Source organism: Megalops cyprinoides, chromosome 15 (genome assembly GCF_013368585.1).
Source record: "Megalops cyprinoides isolate fMegCyp1 chromosome 15, fMegCyp1.pri, whole genome shotgun sequence".
NCBI lineage: Eukaryota > Metazoa > Chordata > Actinopteri > Elopiformes > Megalopidae > Megalops > Megalops cyprinoides.
Genome location: NC_050597.1, coordinates 12,581,621 through 12,598,274, shown reverse-complemented (window position 1 = coordinate 12,598,274; position 16,654 = coordinate 12,581,621). Strand labels below are relative to the sequence as shown.

Sequence of the window (16,654 nt, the reverse complement as noted above, 5' to 3'; positions counted from 1 at the left end):
TCTCTGCTTGTCGTCCGATGGTGCCCATCTTCAGTCTGATGCCCTTCTCATTGCTTCCCGAATTTGGTGACATGTTGGTTTTCTTCAGCAGATGATCACTGAGGAGTAATGGCTTTGGTGTATTTTATACATGATCACATGTGATACAGAAATGCAGTGTTAATGATGTTTGTAAGTAAATTAAACTACAATCAAAATGTGATTGGTTGTCATTTGTACTTTTATTTTCCTGCTCTGCTAATGGACAGATGCATGAACAGGTGCTCTCAACTTCCTCAATCTTTTGTACATATTTTGAATGTATGACATTCTCCATAGATGAGAGCTGCTGTCAGCAGAAATGATTTAATTGCATTTTGTTAAACTGCGTGAGAACATCAACACAAATGGCACTGGGTATGAAAGACAACGTCTTTCATGTTCCTGCAACACTAACACCAGTGCAGAAAGGTTTTGGTAAGTTCTGGCTGCTGTTCAGAATCACTTGAATCACTTAAAGTAACAAAGGCGCTACACCTGATCTGTGACCTCAAAATGCCTCATGCTCTGATCCCCCCTGTGACTCACTTTCCACACCTCACACCCAGTTGAGATGGCAGGGTCTTTGAAAGCTGGCGACAGAGACAGACAGACCAATACCCCACCTTGTTGCTTGTTTTCAGACTGAGCTATGGTTGGACGTGAGAAAAGGCCATTGCCCTAGCATCTGCAGTAAAGCTGTCCTGGTTTCAAGTAGATACATTGTATGAAAATATGTGGTGTAACAGTACAAAAAGCTGTTGATCCAGGAAGACATGGAGGTGAAGGCTTAAATGACTGAGACCAGCAATCCAGACTGCTCCAATTAAGTGATTTACCACAGCAGTACTGACAAGACATATAATCTAAAAACACTAATAACTCAAATCTTAAACTTAAACTGATTTAAAAGGGCTTGCATATTCTGTATTTTTTATTTTCTAGATTATTTTCTGATTGTTAGATACTGCTAACAATTCCCATTTTGATGTGTTTAATGGATAATTTTATCTATACTGTGTTTTGTATATACTACAATGTGCATGTGTGATATAACAAAGCTTTGTCAAATCAGTGTTGAGGTGTTTGGTGTCTTGAAGTTTTGAGGTTTCCAGAACAGCAGACAAAAATGTAGCCCCTACTTATCAGTCTGGAAAGAGTTTTTCAGTTTTGGATACAATATCACAATGGTCATATTGGGAGGGTGTTGAACTTTCTAAGCTAAGGTCCAAACTTTGCAGCTTTCCTTATAACCAATAATAACCAAACAGTTCTCATTCAAAACAAGTGCAGAATGTGGATGACTGAAATAGTCTGCAAGATGCTTCCATGTGGAGAGAATCTGAGGCATGACATCAGCAGAGCACGCAAGTTGTGGTGACAATTTGAATTGCATTTGAATGTACTGGTACATTTATTTTGCCATCAGCTGTCTTAGACCGAAAAAACAGAGTTGCCCATTTTGTGTCCCTTAATGATGATTCTGATATGGCAGTGTATGGTACAAGTGCATGCCTGCGCTATAGGGATAAAGGCCATTGTCAAACCTTAATGTTCCTGTCCTTGTGCCTTCAATGAAGCTGGATTACAAAGCTAAGAAGAGGCTATAGACGGCTTCTGTTTGTTCCCATCAGGCGTTGTGCTGAGTGAGTGAACATCCCTCTGCTTCACAACACTCCAGCTGGACTGTTTCGACGTTTTGCTTTGACGTCTGGCTCTGTGACCTGAAACTTTTAATTATGCCACCTGCAGCCTCTGTCATCTGACACGCCGGTATCACGCCATCCAGGGAAATGAACGTGTACATCAGCGGCTCCGCGCGACAGAAACCTGCATAATCTGGTCTAACCCTATAGGATCTTTTCAGCACTGTGCACAGCCTGGCATCAATGCATCTGCCCTCTGCTTGGTTTTGCCTCTTGTATTGTTCTAACAGTCTAATTCCCTATTCAAATTGCATAGTTAACCAGTTGGCTCAGTTTCTGTCTGTTGATAATATACCATGCTCTGCATGCATCTTGATTTCCCCATGTGCAAGAACATGCAGTTAGTACATTTATAGTCAGACATTTTTGATAGGACGATTAGTCTGAAGTAAATGAAAACACACTTGTCTGTTTTGTATTCATTTTCCACTAGAGGGAGCTCATCTGTGTATTGCCTCAGTATTGGGAAATCAATCTTTTGTGATTCCAGAGTTTAGTTCCTGGTCACAGTTGCCAAAGGGTAAGATCGTTTCGTCATTCTGCAATACAGTCATAAAGTGAAATGTAATTAAAGTTAACTAACTTTTCTCTTTTCAATTTTTATTACTGCTAGTAACATATTTTACTTCATATTTGTTGTGACTGTTAATTGTGTATGTATGAAAAAGAACCCAATATTCAGTGCACGTTGACAGATCAGTATCATTAAATGTTTTTTTTTTTATCATTATCAAACTGTTTGTTTTGGGTATGGTGACGATCATCAGATGGGATTAGTTGTGAGAGGGCAAGCTACTATTCAGTTTTGCTAGTGCAAATAATGAATTTCTTCTAAAATGCTGTTGAATTCTTTGACTCTGTGTGAACTGGTGTTACATAGGGAATGCCTGGAGGATTATGTGATCATGACCTCTAAAGCCATTTTAGCAGAGAAGAACAGCCTTTGGTTTCATAGAATTAGTTTTATGGCTGAATTTGGAAATTCATGTTTAGTCTGCTGTACCACTTTTTCATGTTGGCATTTCCCCATAGCTTTTGGAGTGAACTTACCTGTGTGTCAACAAAAGTTTGAACTATGAGACTCTCTATCTGAACGCTTGCACAAATGTTTATCTTGTCAAGGAGACTATGCAGGCCAGATATCACTTGTATCCTATCCACACCAGTGATTTATTACTTGTTGTGCCCTCTAAATGTGATTGGCTCAAGGAGCTACTAACACTTAGTAATATACAACACTGGTGTTATATCCAGGTTATATCCTATCCTAAGAGCAATCCTTTACATCCTATGTAAACCATTCTAATTTAGATTTTTTTTTTAACCAGAATAAATGCCTTTGTCTTTATCATCAAGGCAAATGTGTACCAGTTATGAGGTTATATCAAGCCCATTAGCTAATAAGAGTGAACTAATGCACTTCAAAAAGCAGTATGTTATGTATTGGTATATACCAACCCGGGAGCCTTGGCCGTCTTTGGAATTTATATTAACATGCAAGTTTTAGGCCTCCGTAGCATCAACACAGTGCTGATTGTATAATTTGCTAATAATGAGAAATCTGTTTTGTTACATTTGTTACCACTTGCTACATAAATGTATTTATTGGTGGCTATATAGTTAGCACATAGGTTATACTGTGTATTTTTCCTTTTCTTCATTTCATATTGAACAAGTTTCTTCTCATAAATGATCTTCCAGAGGAAAATCTGCTTTGCTAGTAATGATGCAGCCTCTTCTGTTTTGCCTTCTCCTCTTCACTGTCTGCTATGCTGAGCCTCAAGGTAAGAGATGCACAATACTGAAGGAATTTTTCTCTCAAATACACCTTTTATAGCCCTTTATAATATTTATGTAAAAGCTTCATGACCATGACACTTTTACTCTTCTAAGCATTCATAGCCAGCTGCCATGGTTTGTGATGGCTTGCTTAGCGTGGTATGTCATGTTACATTATATCATGAATGATAGGGTTGAGCAAAATACAAATACAAATACAACCCTTCACAATGCACAATATTTCACAATATTTCTCTTTATTTCCACTTAATTGTTGTGTTATTTACACTGAGTACATTTACATGATGCTACAGAACAATGAAATTCATAAGCATCTTTTTAAAGTTTTATTTTTAATTGCTATGAATAATTGTAAGGAGCCAATTTTGTTGAGTATTGGTCCACCCCTAATGCATTTAAAATATGATATGTGTGATGTCAACTTTCATAAAGAATGACATCTGTTCATAAGTTCTGAAGGTGTTAAAGGCTTCTCGTGGAGGCCATATGAAGTTTCACTTGTATGTTTTATAGCTGTGAAACATTTTTAAAAGCCAATTACATATGACGTTTCTTATGTGTTTTTGCCATGAATCTGCCGTTAATTTTCCACAGTGTTCACACCACATTTTGTGCATGTTATAAAATTTTCAGTGAAACCTTGTGGTAATTTATTTTCTGAAAGGCACTACAATGTAAAGTGTTTGATTAATCAATTGGTCTTTTGTCTTACATCTGATTCATTGATTTTCTTTCTGGAGCTGGTACACTGATTGCTCATTTGGTCCATCCTTCGTTTCTAACCATATGAAATGCATGAGTGGCAAAGCTTAACAGGTCGTATATGTCAAAAGCACGATGCAAAAACAGGCTTTTCACATATATGATGCATACTGTAATGTAGCCTATTATTCATAACATTTTGATGGAGAATCTGTAAATAGAAACATGTGTAGTACATTTTAGCACTAGAAACCATCATTTACCCTTTAGCACAGCACTGACAAATGTATTCTTTTATATATTTGTTACAGGATTTTAATTTTATTTATTAACACTGTGACAATGGTGGTCATTTTTCCTCTTCATTTTACAATGAAGTTTTGATTAGGAACACGGGTCTCCAATGTCATTCAGACGTTGTCCTGTGTTTTTGTTGGGAAAGTGTGTTAAGGTGGTAATGGGATTATTTGCTTCCCTGAAGACAGAAAGGTGTTTATAGAAAATGTGTGAACAGCTTATTAAGATTTATAAAACATTATTTTTTCCCTCTCAATGTCAACAGATCTCACAGACAAAGTCTTCACCTTCCCTTTGGAGTCCAACACTGCCCATGTGAAGCTCATTGGTGTCAGGGAGCAAAACTTTAAAACTATGACTGTTTGCCTGAGGTAAATATGAGTCATCATGGTTGCAGAGGCCCATGTCCAGCTCAATTTTGCAATGCAAACAAATAGATACAAACATAGGTGATACACCTTTGTGCAATACCCAAGTCCTCATAATGTATTTCATAAAATAATTGATAAACAACCTTCAACTGAACTAATTTGACAAAGACAATAAAACAAAAGCACTAAGTCAGTTGCAAAACAAGTCATGAGTCTTAACTCTCAATCAATACCTTGTAGGTTGTTTAGTGCATTGCGTGTGATTCTATGTTTTCCAGCTGACTTTCATTATCCTACCCAACGAGATCTGTCAGGCTGAATAGACTCTGTTCCCCCCTGCTGTAGAAAGTGTGTGCAATATCACATCATGCATTTAAGAGTGCTAACAATAACACTGTTATCAAAGAACAACTTATGCCTTTGTTGTAAGATAATACTTGATAAGGTAAGATAATCCTACCCGAGGTTGTTTACACAAAAACGTTTTAACACAAATTATGATATAATTCACATAACAGAACCTTAATTGTAAAATATCAAGTGTTTTACAGTTCAGTTGCTGCAGTATGGCAAAAAAATGATTTCCACAATAACGTCCTGAACAAGTATACAATGAATAGATTTAGACTCCTCTCACTGACACACTATGCCCTTGAGTTACCTTGTGTGGATGTAGATTAAATTAGATGTGAGATCTGGTGTGTATATGGTGTAACTGTTTTACTTGAAGGTAACTAGTAAATACTGAGAAGCGAAAGGTAATCTTCAGTTGGCCTTATCTAGGTTTCCCCTTAGAGAAAATGAACGGTGTCCCAAGCAGATATATTTTTTCCCAGCCATATTTAACTGTAAGGGTAACTGAAAATGTTGTGGTTATTTGTTGTACAGAAAAGGGGATGAAATTTACTAAGCCAAGATAATTATGAGATTCTCTACATTTCTCTGCCTATTACCCTGCCACGGAAATGATTGATTTGCAGTAGATAGTGTGTGGTCATTTGATCTCTCACTTTAAAATGTCTGTTTTTAAAGGTTCTTCTCAGACCTCAGCAGATCCCAGAGTGTCTTCTCATTTGCCACCCCTTCCTGCATCAATGGATTTGGTCTGTACACACCCAGGTCGGGCGAGTACGGTGTGGACACAGGAAATAAGGCTGTTTTCTTTTGGGGGCTGCCGGGCAAGCTGAGTGACTGGAACTCCCTCTGTGGGACCTGGGACACGGGCACTGGACTTGCCCAGCTGTGGGTGAACGGGCAGCCCAGCTCCAGGAAGGCCACTGTCTCGTGGGTTTCTCCTGTAGGAACTCCCAGCATAACCCTCGGTCAAGAGCAGGACTCTTACGGTGGGGGCTTTGACATTCAGCAGTCTTTTGTTGGGCATCTCACAGATGTGCACATGTGGGATCATGTCCTGTCTCCGTGTGAAATCCAGCTATATATGAGTCAGCTGTCCTTCACACCAGGGAACGTTCTCAACTGGCAAGCGTTAGAGTTCACTACACATGGTCAAGTGGCTGTGGAAAAGAAGCAGACTGTCTTGTGTTATTCATAAAGTCCTAAAGGTACACAGGGGTTTCCCATGACAGGCAGATCTGTCTGTGATATAACTGTCTTTTACATTATTCACTCTCATTTCACTTTGTTTTATGCAATGCTATGTAATGTATAAAAACACACTACTTTCAGCCATGCTCTGTCATTTTTTAAACATAACAATACAATAAATAAATGTAATAAATCTAACACATCCCAAAAACGGAACATAAAAATAAAATACCTAATTGAAGTCATAACTTTGTATTTATTGTTTGTGGTATTCACGTTTATTTAGGAGTTTTTTTTTATCATTTTGAAACTAATTGATAGCCAAATCAAAAACTGAATGAGTGATTACATTACATTACATTACATTACATTACATTACATCATTTAGCAGACACTCTTACCCAGAGTGACTTCCAAATAAGTGCATTACTATGCTAAGAGTGGTTATTGAGAAGTCTTACAAGAGGTCAGTAGGATACGGAATTTGGTGCTAAACTAGTGTAGAGTGTTTTTTTAAATAGAAAATAGAAATAGATATGATAGATAGAGAAGAAGGTAGACCAGAGATACAGCTTGAAAAGATGAGTTTTCAGCTTTCTCTTTAAGGCACCCAGGGAGTCGATTGTACGAATCTCGGCAGGAAGCTCATTGCACCAGTCTGGAGCCAGTACTGAGAAGAGGTGGGTCCAAGAGATGGCGACCCAAGGTAGCAGGTAACAGCTCCAGGAATCATTAGCTATTCTCATGTGTGTGAGAGTAGGAAAACCAACATTATCTTGTTATTGTTAATCATTAAAGATTATTTTTTTAAATTCCTGCTTTCCATGCAACACATTTATGATACTCATGTGATTACAGATAAAGGTTCAGTTTTAGAAGGGCCACAGGCAATCACCACCCATGATAAGACACATACTTTGTTTAACTCAGTCTGCATGTAAAGTAAACAATACAATAGCAAAACACTGCCAGCTAAAATCAGTAATGCAATTCTGAGGTGACACCTCTCTGTCCATCTGTAGGGGTGAGATATTTTTAATTTTATTGAACTTATGGAGGAAATTGTTAAATTATAGTGGGTCACACACACTTTATATTAAGGACACATTATTTAATATTCAAGTGACTTTGAAGTGACCGACGGCTTTAGTACAGGCAGTACAGAGCAAGTTAACTTGGGCTTTATAGTTGCAACTGACGTACAGTGACAGTTTGTAAGTTTCTTTGGGAAGAGCATTGCAACACAATTAATGGACTTTAAAAACAGGGACTGCAAAATTATTAATTGTGTTCGGAATAGTGTAGTACTTGTGCTCACGTCACTATGTTTGGCACTGACACCTGGGCATATGAGGTTAGTAGTGTCCTGTTTGTACCACTTTTCATGCCTCTTTATTAGATGCATTTTGTCACTTGGGATAAGAGCATCTTCTAAGTGACAATAATAATGTAATGTCATGTAATTTGTCAAGGCGATGCACCAATGTAAACCATGTAGTTTCCACATGTAGCAATGCAGGGATGCCAAAGGCACTGAATAAGGAGCTTGTTGAAAGGGTGCTAACTCACTAACTTCCACTGCTCTCATCTATATTCAAGGCACTGACTTCTGTTCTCCTCTAAATTTAAGGCGCTGATAATGTAATGCATTTTATATGGCTCATTATGCACAACACAACAGTACTTGCATTTTCTTGCATTTTACTTGCGTAAAGTAATAATCTTATCATGAGATCTTCCACTTATTTCTAGAACCACTTTCAGCTGATTGTAAACTCTGAGGCCCATGTTACTCATTGACTAATTCCTGTATATGATTTCTGGTAAAAGGAATTGGCCTCCACTGAAATGTAGATAATGCATGTTTATGAATAGAAAAATACTGTAACTCTTCAAAGTAAATCACCATATTATGGTCAGATAAATAACTAAATGATTATATATGGCTGACATGTCATCACTATGATACAGAGGGCTTCTTAATATAGTGGGCAAATTACACATGTTTTAAAGACAACCAGATTCACTGCACAGCAACTGAGGAACATTTGCACACATCATCTTTAATTAAAACTTTGCCAAGCTTCCACCCAGGGTACACAAAGCAAGAACAATGAAGAGGCTCCTGTTTTTATTCCTTGTGCTGGCCTGCTGTACAGCTGTGCGCCAAGGTGAGAGACACTGGCAATTCTGCCATCAGAGGTGCCAGAGTCCATTCCTGAGAGTCAACTTTTAGAGAAACTTTTAATTATGCCACCTGCAGCCTCTGTCATCTGACACGCCGGTATCACGCCATCCAGGGAAATGAACGTGTACATCAGCGGCTCCGCGCGACAGAAACCTGCATAATCTGGTCTAACCCTATAGGATCTTTTCAGCACTGTGCACAGCCTGGCATCAATGCATCTGCTCTCTGCTTGGTTTTGCCTCTTGTATTGTTCTAACAGTCTAATTCCCTATTCAAATTGCATAGTTAACCAGTTGGCTCAGTTTCTGTCTGTTGATAATATACCATGCTCTGCATGCATCTTGATTTCCCCATGTGCAAGAACATGCAGTTAGTACATTTATAGTCAGACATTTTTGATAGGACGATTAGTCTGAAGTAAATGAAAACACGCTTGTCTGTTTTGTATTCATTTTCCACTAGAGGGAGCTCATCTGTGTATTGCCTCAGTATCGGGAAATCAATCTTTTGTGATTCCAGAGTTTAGTTCCTGGTCACAGTTGCCAAAGGGTAAGATCGTTTCGTCGTTCTGCAATACAGTCATAAAGTAAAATGTAATTAAAGATAACTAACTTTTCTCTTTTCAATTTTTATTACTGCTAGTAACATATTTTACTTCATATTTGTTGTGACTGTTAATTGTGTATGTATGAAAAAGAACCCAATATTCAGTGCACGCTGACAGATCAGTATCATTAAATGTTTTTTTTTTTAATCATTATCAAACTGTTTGTTTTGGGTATGGTGACGATCATCAGATGGGATTAGTTGTGAGAGGGCAAGCTACTATTCAGTTTTGCTAGTGCAAATAATGAATTTCTTTTAAAATGCTATTGAATTCTTTGACTCTGTGTGAACTGGTGTTACATAGGGAATGCCTGGAGGATTATGTGATCATGACCTCTAAAGCCATTTTAGCAGAGAAGAACAGCCTTTGGTTTCATAGAATTAGTTTTATGGCTGAATTTGGAAATTCATGTTTAGTCTGCTGTACCACTTTTTCATGTTGACATTTCCCCATAGCTTTTGGAGTGAACTTACCTGTGTGTCAACAAAAGTTTGAACTATGAGATGCTCTATCTGAACGCTTGCACAAATGTTTATCTTGTCAAGGAGACTATGCAGGCCAGATATCACTTGTATCCTATCCACACCAGTGATTTATTACTTGTTGTGCCCTCTAAATGTGATTGGCTCAAGGAGCTACTAACACTTAGTAATATACAACACTGGTGTTATATCCAGGTTATATCCAGGTTATATCCTATCCTAAGAGCAATCCTTTACATCCTATGTAAACCATTCTAATTTAGATTTTTTTTTTAACCAGAATAAATGCCTTTGTCTTTATCATCAAGGCAAATGTGTACCAGTTATGAGGTTATATCAAGCCCATTAGCTAATAAGAGTGAACTAATGCACTTCAAAAAGCAGTATGTTATGTATTGGTATATACCAACCCGGGAGCCTTGGCCGTCTTTGGAATTTATATTAACATGCAAGTTTTAGGCCTCCGTAGCCTCAACACAGTGCTGATTGTATAATTTGCTAATAATGAGAAATCTGTTTTGTTACATTTGTTACCACTTGCTACATAAATGTATTTATTGGTGGCTATATAGTTAGCACATAGGTTATACTGTGTATTTTTCCTTTTCTTCATTTCATATTGAACAAGTTTCTTCTCATAAATGATCTTCCAGAGGAAAATCTGCTTTGCTAGTAATGATGCAGCCTCTTCTGTTTTGCCTTCTCCTCTTCACTGTCTGCTATGCTGAGCCTCAAGGTAAGAGATGCACAATAAAGTTTTGATTAGGAACACGGGTCTCCAATGTCATTCAGACGTTGTCCTGTGTTTTTGTTGGGAAAGTGTGTTAAGGTGGTAATGGGATTATTTGCTTCCCAGCAGACAGAAAGGTGTTTATAGAAAATGTGTGAACAGCTTATTAAGATTTATAAAACATTATTTTTTCCCTCTCAATGTCAACAGATCTCACAGACAAAGTCTTCACCTTCCCTTTGGAGTCCAACACTGCCCATGTGAAGCTCATCGGTGTCAGGGAGCAAAACTTTAAAACTATGACTGTTTGCCTGAGGTAAATATGAGTCATCATGGTTGCAGAGGCCCATGTCCAGCTCAATTTTGCAATGCAAACAAATAGATACAAACATAGGTGATACACCTTTGTGCAATACCCAAGTCCTCATAATGTATTTCATAAAATAATTGATAAACAACCTTCAACTGAACTAATTTGACAAAGACAATAAAACAAAAGCACTAAGTCAGTTGCAAAACAAGTCATGAGTCTTAACTCTCAATCAATACCTTGTAGGCTGTTTAGTGCATTGCGTGTGATTCTATGTTTTCCAGCTGACTTTCATTATCCTTCCCAACGAGATCTGTCAGGCTGAATAGACTCTGTTCCCCCCTGCTGTAGAAAGTGTGTGCAATATCACATTATGCATTTAAGAGTGCTAACAATAACACTGTTATCAAAGAACAACTTATGCCTTTGTTGTAAAATAATACTTGATAAGGTAAGATAATCCTACCCGAGGTTGTTTACAAAAAAAAACATTTCACACAAATTATGATATAATTCACATAACAGAACCTTAATTGTAAAATATCAAGTGTTTTACAGTTCAGTTGCTGCAGTATGGCAAAAAAATAATTTCCACAATAACGTCCTGAACAAGTATACAATGAATAGATTTAGACTCCTCTCACTGAAACACTATGCCCTTGAGTTACCTTGTGTGGATCTAGATTAAATTAGATGTGAGATCTGGTGTGTATATGGTGTAACTGTTTTACTTGAAGGTAACTAGTAAATACTGAGAAGCAAAAGGTAATCTTCAGTTGGCCTTATCTAGGTTTCCCCTTAGAGAAAATGAACGGTGTCCCAAGCAGATATATTTTTTCCCAGCCATATTTAACTGTAAGGGTAACTGAAAATGTTGTGGTTATTTGTTGTACAGAAAAGGGGATGAAATTTACTAAGCCAAGATAATTATGAGGTTCTCTACATTTCTCTGCCTATTACCCTGCCACGGAAATGATTGATTTGCAGTAGATAGTGTGTGGTCATTTGATCTCTCACTTTAAAATGTCTGTTTTTAAAGGTTCTTCTCAGACCTCAGCAGATCCCAGAGTGTCTTCTCATTTGCCACCCCTTCCTGCATCAATGGATTTGGTCTGTACACACCCAGCTCGGGCGAGTACGGTGTGTACACAGGAAATAAGGCTGTTTTCTTTTGGGGGCTGCCGGGCAAGCTGAGTGACTGGAACTCCCTCTGTGGGACCTGGGACACGGGCACTGGACTTGCCCAGCTGTGGGTGAACGGGCAGCCCAGCTCCAGGAAGGCCACTGTCTCGTGGGTTTCTCCTGTAGGAACTCCCAGCATAACCCTCGGTCAAAAGCAGGACTCTTACGGTGGGGGCTTTCACGTTCAGAAGTCTTTTGTTGGGCATCTCACAGATGTGCACATGTGGGATCATGTCCTGTCTCCGTGTGAAATCCAGCTATATATGAGTCAGCTGTCCTTCACACCAGGGAACGTTCTCAACTGGCAAGCGTTAGAGTTCACTACACATGGTCAAGTGGCTGTGGAAAAGAAGCAGACTGTCTTGTGTTATTCATAAAGTCCTAAAGGTACACAGGGGTTTCCCATGACAGGCAGATCTGTCTGTGATATAACTGTCTTTTACATTATTCACTCTCATTTCACTTTGTTTTATGCAATGCTATGTAATGTATAAAAACACACTGCTTTCAGCCATGCTCTGTCATTTTTTAAACATAACAATACAATAAATAAATGTAATAAATCTAACACATCCCAAAAACGGAACATAAAAATAAAATACCTAATTGAAGTCATAACTTTGTATTTATTGTTTGTGGTATTCACGTTTATTTAGGAGTTTTTTTTTATCATTTTGAAACTAATTGATAGCCAAATCAAAAACTGAATGAGTGATTACATTACATTACATTACATTACATCATTTAGCAGACACTCTTACCCAGAGTGACTTCCAAATAAGTGCATTACTATGCTAAGAGTGGTTATTGAGAAGTCTTACAAGAGGTCAGTAGGATACGGAATTTGGTGCTAAACTAGTGTAGAGTGTTTTTTTAAATAGAAAATAGAAATAGATATGATAGATAGAGAAGAAGGTAGACCAGAGATACAGCTTGAAAAGATGAGTTTTCAGCTTTCTCTTTAAGGCACCCAGGGAGTCGATTGTACGAATCTCGGCAGGAAGCTCATTGCACCAGTCTGGAGCCAGTACTGAGAAGAGGTGGGTCCAAGAGATGGCGACCCAAGGTAGCAGGTAACAGCTCCAGGAATCATTAGCTATTCTCATGTGTGTGAGAGTAGGAAAACCAACAATATCTTGTTATTGTTAATCATTAAAGATTATTTTTTTAAATTCCTGCTTTCCATGCAACACAGTTATGATACTCATGTGATTACAGATAAAGGTTCAGTTTTAGAAGGGCCACAGGTAATCACCACCCATGATAAGACACATACTTTGTTTAACTCAGTCTGCATGTAAAGTAAACAATACAATAGCAAAACACTGCCAGCTAAAATCAGTAATGCAATTCTGAGGTGACTTTCTCATATGAGGAATAAGAATTACACATTCTGAAGAGGAAACCTACTGTTGTGTGGCTGCTGCCAACACCCCAATTGCATGTTCTAAAGGAAAACTTAGCAACGGTGACACAGAGTCAAAAGAGATAGAGGAATGAAAACACTTGTGTTTTCACTCTCTCTGTTGGCCACCTCTCTGTCCATCTGTAGGGGTGAGATATTTTTAATTTTATTGAACTTATGGAGGAAATTGTTAAATTATAGTGGGTCACACACACTTTATATTAAGGACACATTATTTAATATTCAAGTGACTTTGAAGTGACCGACGGCTTTAGTACAGGCAGTACAGAGCAAGTTAACTTGGGCTTTATAGTTGCAACTGACGTACAGTGACAGTTTGTAAGTTTCTTTGGGACGAGCATTGCAACACAATTAATGGATTTTAAAAACAGGGACTGCAAAATTATTAATTGTGTTCGGAATGGTGTAGTACTTGTGCTCACGTCACTATGTTTGGCACTGACACCTGGGCATATGAGGTTAGTAGTGTCCTGTTTGTACCACTTTTCATGCCACTTTATTAGATGCATTTTGTCACTTGGGATAAGAGCATCTTCTAAGTGACAATAATAATGTAATGTCATGTAATTTGTCAAGGCGATGCACCAATGTAAACCATGTAGTTTCCACATGTAGCAATGCAGGGATGCCAAAGGCACTGAATAAGGAGCTTGTTGAAAGGGTGCTAACTCACTAACTTCCACTGCTCTCATCTATATTCAAGGCACTGACTTCTGTTCTCCTCTAAATTTAAGGCGCTGATAATGTAATGCATTTCATATGGCTCATTATGCACAACACAACAGTACTTGCATTTTCTTGCATTTTACTTGCGTAAAGTAATAATCTTATCATGAGATCTTCCACTTATTTCTAGAACCACTTTCAGCTGATTGTAAACTCTGAGGCCCATGTTACTCATTGACTAATTCCTGTATATGATTTCTGGTAAAAGGAATTGGCCTCCACTGAAATGTAGATAATGCATGTTTATGAGTAGAAAAATACTGTAACTCTTCAAAGTAAATCACCATATTATGGTCAGATAAATAACTAAATGATTATATATGGCTGACGTGTCATCACTATGATACAGAGGGCTTCTTTATATAGTGGGCAAATTACACATGTTTTAAAGACAACCAGATTCACTGCACAGCAACTGAGGAACATTTGCACACATCATCTTTAATTAAAACCTTGCCAAGCTTCCACCCAGGGTACACAAAGCAAGAACAATGAAGAGGCTTCTGTTTTTATTCCTTGTGCTGGCCTGCTGTACAGCTGTGTGCCAAGGTGAGAGACACTGGCAATTCTGCCATCAGAGGTGCCAGAGTCCATTCCTGAGAGTCTGTGTAGACAAAACGCTATGGCAAGCTGGATGTGTGCATTTAACTCTGATAGCTTCAACTTTCTAAATTCCTCTTGCCTGAGAAAAGTTGAGAAGAGAAAAGAGAAAAATTGACATGCTGAGTGAATGTGTATTTGTGAGCACAGTTAGTGTTATTAAACATCTGTTATGACGTTTTGAGCAGTTTTTACTTAATCCACTGCAGGTAGGAATGTAACAACTGGATAAACATAAATCAATATGACTTAGGTCAGCAAGAAACCTACAAACACAGTGAATGCATTGGGTGATAACTGGACAGTTAATTTGTTACTGTTCTTGCTATTGCTGTTTTTGAACAATTTCAGATCTTGCTGGCAAAACTCTTACCTTCCCGGTGGAGTCCAACACTGCATATGTGAAGCTCACACCAGCTGTGAACAAGATCTTCTTCACTGCAACGGTCTGCCTCAGGTTCTTCTCAGATCTCAGCAGAGAGCAGAGTCTGTTCTCTCTGTCCACCCCTTCCCATGACAATGGCCTTCTGCTCTATAAAAAACCAAAGGGTGCATATGATTTATGGGTTGCCAATCAGTTCATAACCCTTTTGGGGTTGCCAGATGAGCTGAATGAGTGGAACTCCCTCTGTGGGACCTGGGACTCAGGCACTGGGCTGGGCCAGCTGTGGGTGAATGGTAAGCGCAGTGCCAGGAAGGCTCTAAGTGCTGGGGGATCCATAGCAGGAACTCCATCCATAATCCTTGGCCAAGAGCAGGACTCCTACGGTGGCGGCTTTGACAAAGCACAGTCTTTTGTTGGGGAGATCACAGATGTGCACATGTGGGACTACGTGCTCCATCCCCATATAATCCAGGGTTTTATGAATTATGTGAGTTTTACCCCAGGGAATGTGCTCAGCTGGAGGGCGCTGGAGTATACCAGGCAAGGGTACGTGGTTGTGGAAGACAGCCAGATTGCTGTCATGGGGATTTACAACACAACAACACCCTATGACTTTTGAAGTCTCGTAACAGATGAGGCATAGACTTGACACCATACTCCAGAAGTATTGTGCAGTTTTAGGTTGTCTTCTGCTGTCTTTGAGATGAAACCTCTGTGTAGTGGTTCTGTAAAGCATATGCCAAAGAGTGTGACATAACTAACATACATAACAGAGTTGGGTAAAGTTCCATTTCAACTCAGTCAATTCAAAAAGCCTAGAGAGATGATGTTTTGTAGTGGTCTGGTCTGCTAGAGGGTATGGATTCATGTATCTACCTCTCATGACATATATGTCAGCACCAGCTGGAGTATACCAGGCAAGGGCGTGTGGTTGTGGTAGACAGCCAGATAGATTGCTGTTATGCCGTAAAAAGCCTAGGGTGATGATTACATATTTGATAGTGCTGGATACTTTAAGCTGCAAACATAAGGAGTGCTTTGGTGAAGATCCATCATTTCTTGGTGGAGACATGAATCTCTACCCAGGAATCCTTCCTTTCAATACTGATGAGATCAATTTCATTACCTTTGTATACCTGTGGAGGTTTGATAAGATGTTTCTGGACATTGCAGTACTGTATTTCACTGTAATATCATTTTTGTTCTGTCACTTTCAGGGTGTTTGCCCAGGATTAGTGTTTTGTGGTGCATGCCTTAGAGATTTATATAGGCATATAAGCTTTTTTTTTCCTTTGCATTTTTTTTTATATTGTTGTGTTTTGAACTAAGGTGACATATATGCCACACAAGTATGTCATGCTATATGTCACAAAACATGACACACATTCCAGAAGCATGTTATTGAATTATGTACTCTTTGATTTTAATGTGGTATCTCATAAATCCACAAATTGTGTGTGGAGCACTGTACATGTAACATGTTGATGTATAGGTTTTATGTAGCTCGATATTTGAAATATTTGCTCATTAAGTTCACCTTATAAATGCTTTGGTAATATTGCTGGGGAGATTAATGTAG

General features: G+C 38.5%; 3 protein-coding genes across 6 annotated transcripts; all 3 read left to right on the top strand.

Annotated features, from left to right (window-relative positions):
* The first annotated feature begins 2,168 nt into the window (after positions 1 to 2,168).
* On the top strand, positions 2,169 to 6,650 carry LOC118789690 (serum amyloid P-component-like). Of its 2 annotated transcripts, none has more exons than XM_036546209.1 (4): positions 2,169 to 2,244; positions 3,426 to 3,508; positions 4,789 to 4,894; positions 5,927 to 6,650. In XM_036546209.1, the coding sequence occupies exons 2-4, from the start codon at positions 3,448 to 3,450 to the stop codon at positions 6,444 to 6,446; spliced, it is 687 nt and encodes a 228-aa protein (XP_036402102.1). In that variant the 5' UTR covers positions 2,169 to 2,244; positions 3,426 to 3,447; the 3' UTR covers positions 6,447 to 6,650. The 2 variants fall into 2 exon arrangements, with proteins under 2 accessions (XP_036402102.1, XP_036402101.1); XM_036546208.1 differs by having other exon boundaries at positions 2,200 to 2,244; positions 3,401 to 3,508.
* Positions 6,651 to 9,100: 2,450 nt separating this feature from the next.
* On the top strand, positions 9,101 to 12,519 carry LOC118789689 (serum amyloid P-component-like). Of its 3 annotated transcripts, none has more exons than XM_036546205.1 (4): positions 9,101 to 9,176; positions 10,370 to 10,452; positions 10,657 to 10,762; positions 11,796 to 12,519. In XM_036546205.1, exons 2-4 carry the CDS (start codon positions 10,392 to 10,394, stop codon positions 12,313 to 12,315), a joined length of 687 nt encoding a protein of 228 aa, XP_036402098.1. In that variant the 5' UTR covers positions 9,101 to 9,176; positions 10,370 to 10,391; the 3' UTR covers positions 12,316 to 12,519. The 3 variants fall into 3 exon arrangements, with proteins under 3 accessions (XP_036402098.1, XP_036402097.1, XP_036402100.1); XM_036546204.1 differs by having other exon boundaries at positions 9,132 to 9,176; positions 10,345 to 10,452; XM_036546207.1 differs by having other exon boundaries at positions 9,164 to 9,220.
* A 2,059-nt stretch (positions 12,520 to 14,578) lies between these two features.
* On the top strand, positions 14,579 to 15,694 carry LOC118790325 (serum amyloid P-component-like). The gene is made up of 2 exons (XM_036547234.1): positions 14,579 to 14,639; positions 15,042 to 15,694. The coding sequence occupies exons 1-2, from the start codon at positions 14,582 to 14,584 to the stop codon at positions 15,692 to 15,694; spliced, it is 711 nt and encodes a 236-aa protein (XP_036403127.1). The 5' UTR covers positions 14,579 to 14,581.
* Positions 15,695 to 16,654: the final 960 nt, after the last annotated feature.

Coding starts and splice junctions, on each gene's coding strand:
- LOC118789689 (XM_036546205.1), top strand. CDS start 10,392: ATGATGCAGCCTCTTCTGTTTTGCCTTCTCCTCTTCACTGTCTGCTAT. Junction 10,453..10,656: donor CTGCTATGCTGAGCCTCAAG/GTAAGAGATGCA, acceptor CAATGTCAACAG/ATCTCACAGACAAAGTCTTC. Junction 10,763..11,795: donor ACTATGACTGTTTGCCTGAG/GTAAATATGAGT, acceptor CTGTTTTTAAAG/GTTCTTCTCAGACCTCAGCA.
- LOC118789690 (XM_036546209.1), top strand. CDS start 3,448: ATGATGCAGCCTCTTCTGTTTTGCCTTCTCCTCTTCACTGTCTGCTAT. Junction 3,509..4,788: donor CTGCTATGCTGAGCCTCAAG/GTAAGAGATGCA, acceptor CAATGTCAACAG/ATCTCACAGACAAAGTCTTC. Junction 4,895..5,926: donor ACTATGACTGTTTGCCTGAG/GTAAATATGAGT, acceptor CTGTTTTTAAAG/GTTCTTCTCAGACCTCAGCA.
- LOC118790325 (XM_036547234.1), top strand. CDS start 14,582: ATGAAGAGGCTTCTGTTTTTATTCCTTGTGCTGGCCTGCTGTACAGCT. Junction 14,640..15,041: donor CTGTACAGCTGTGTGCCAAG/GTGAGAGACACT, acceptor GAACAATTTCAG/ATCTTGCTGGCAAAACTCTT.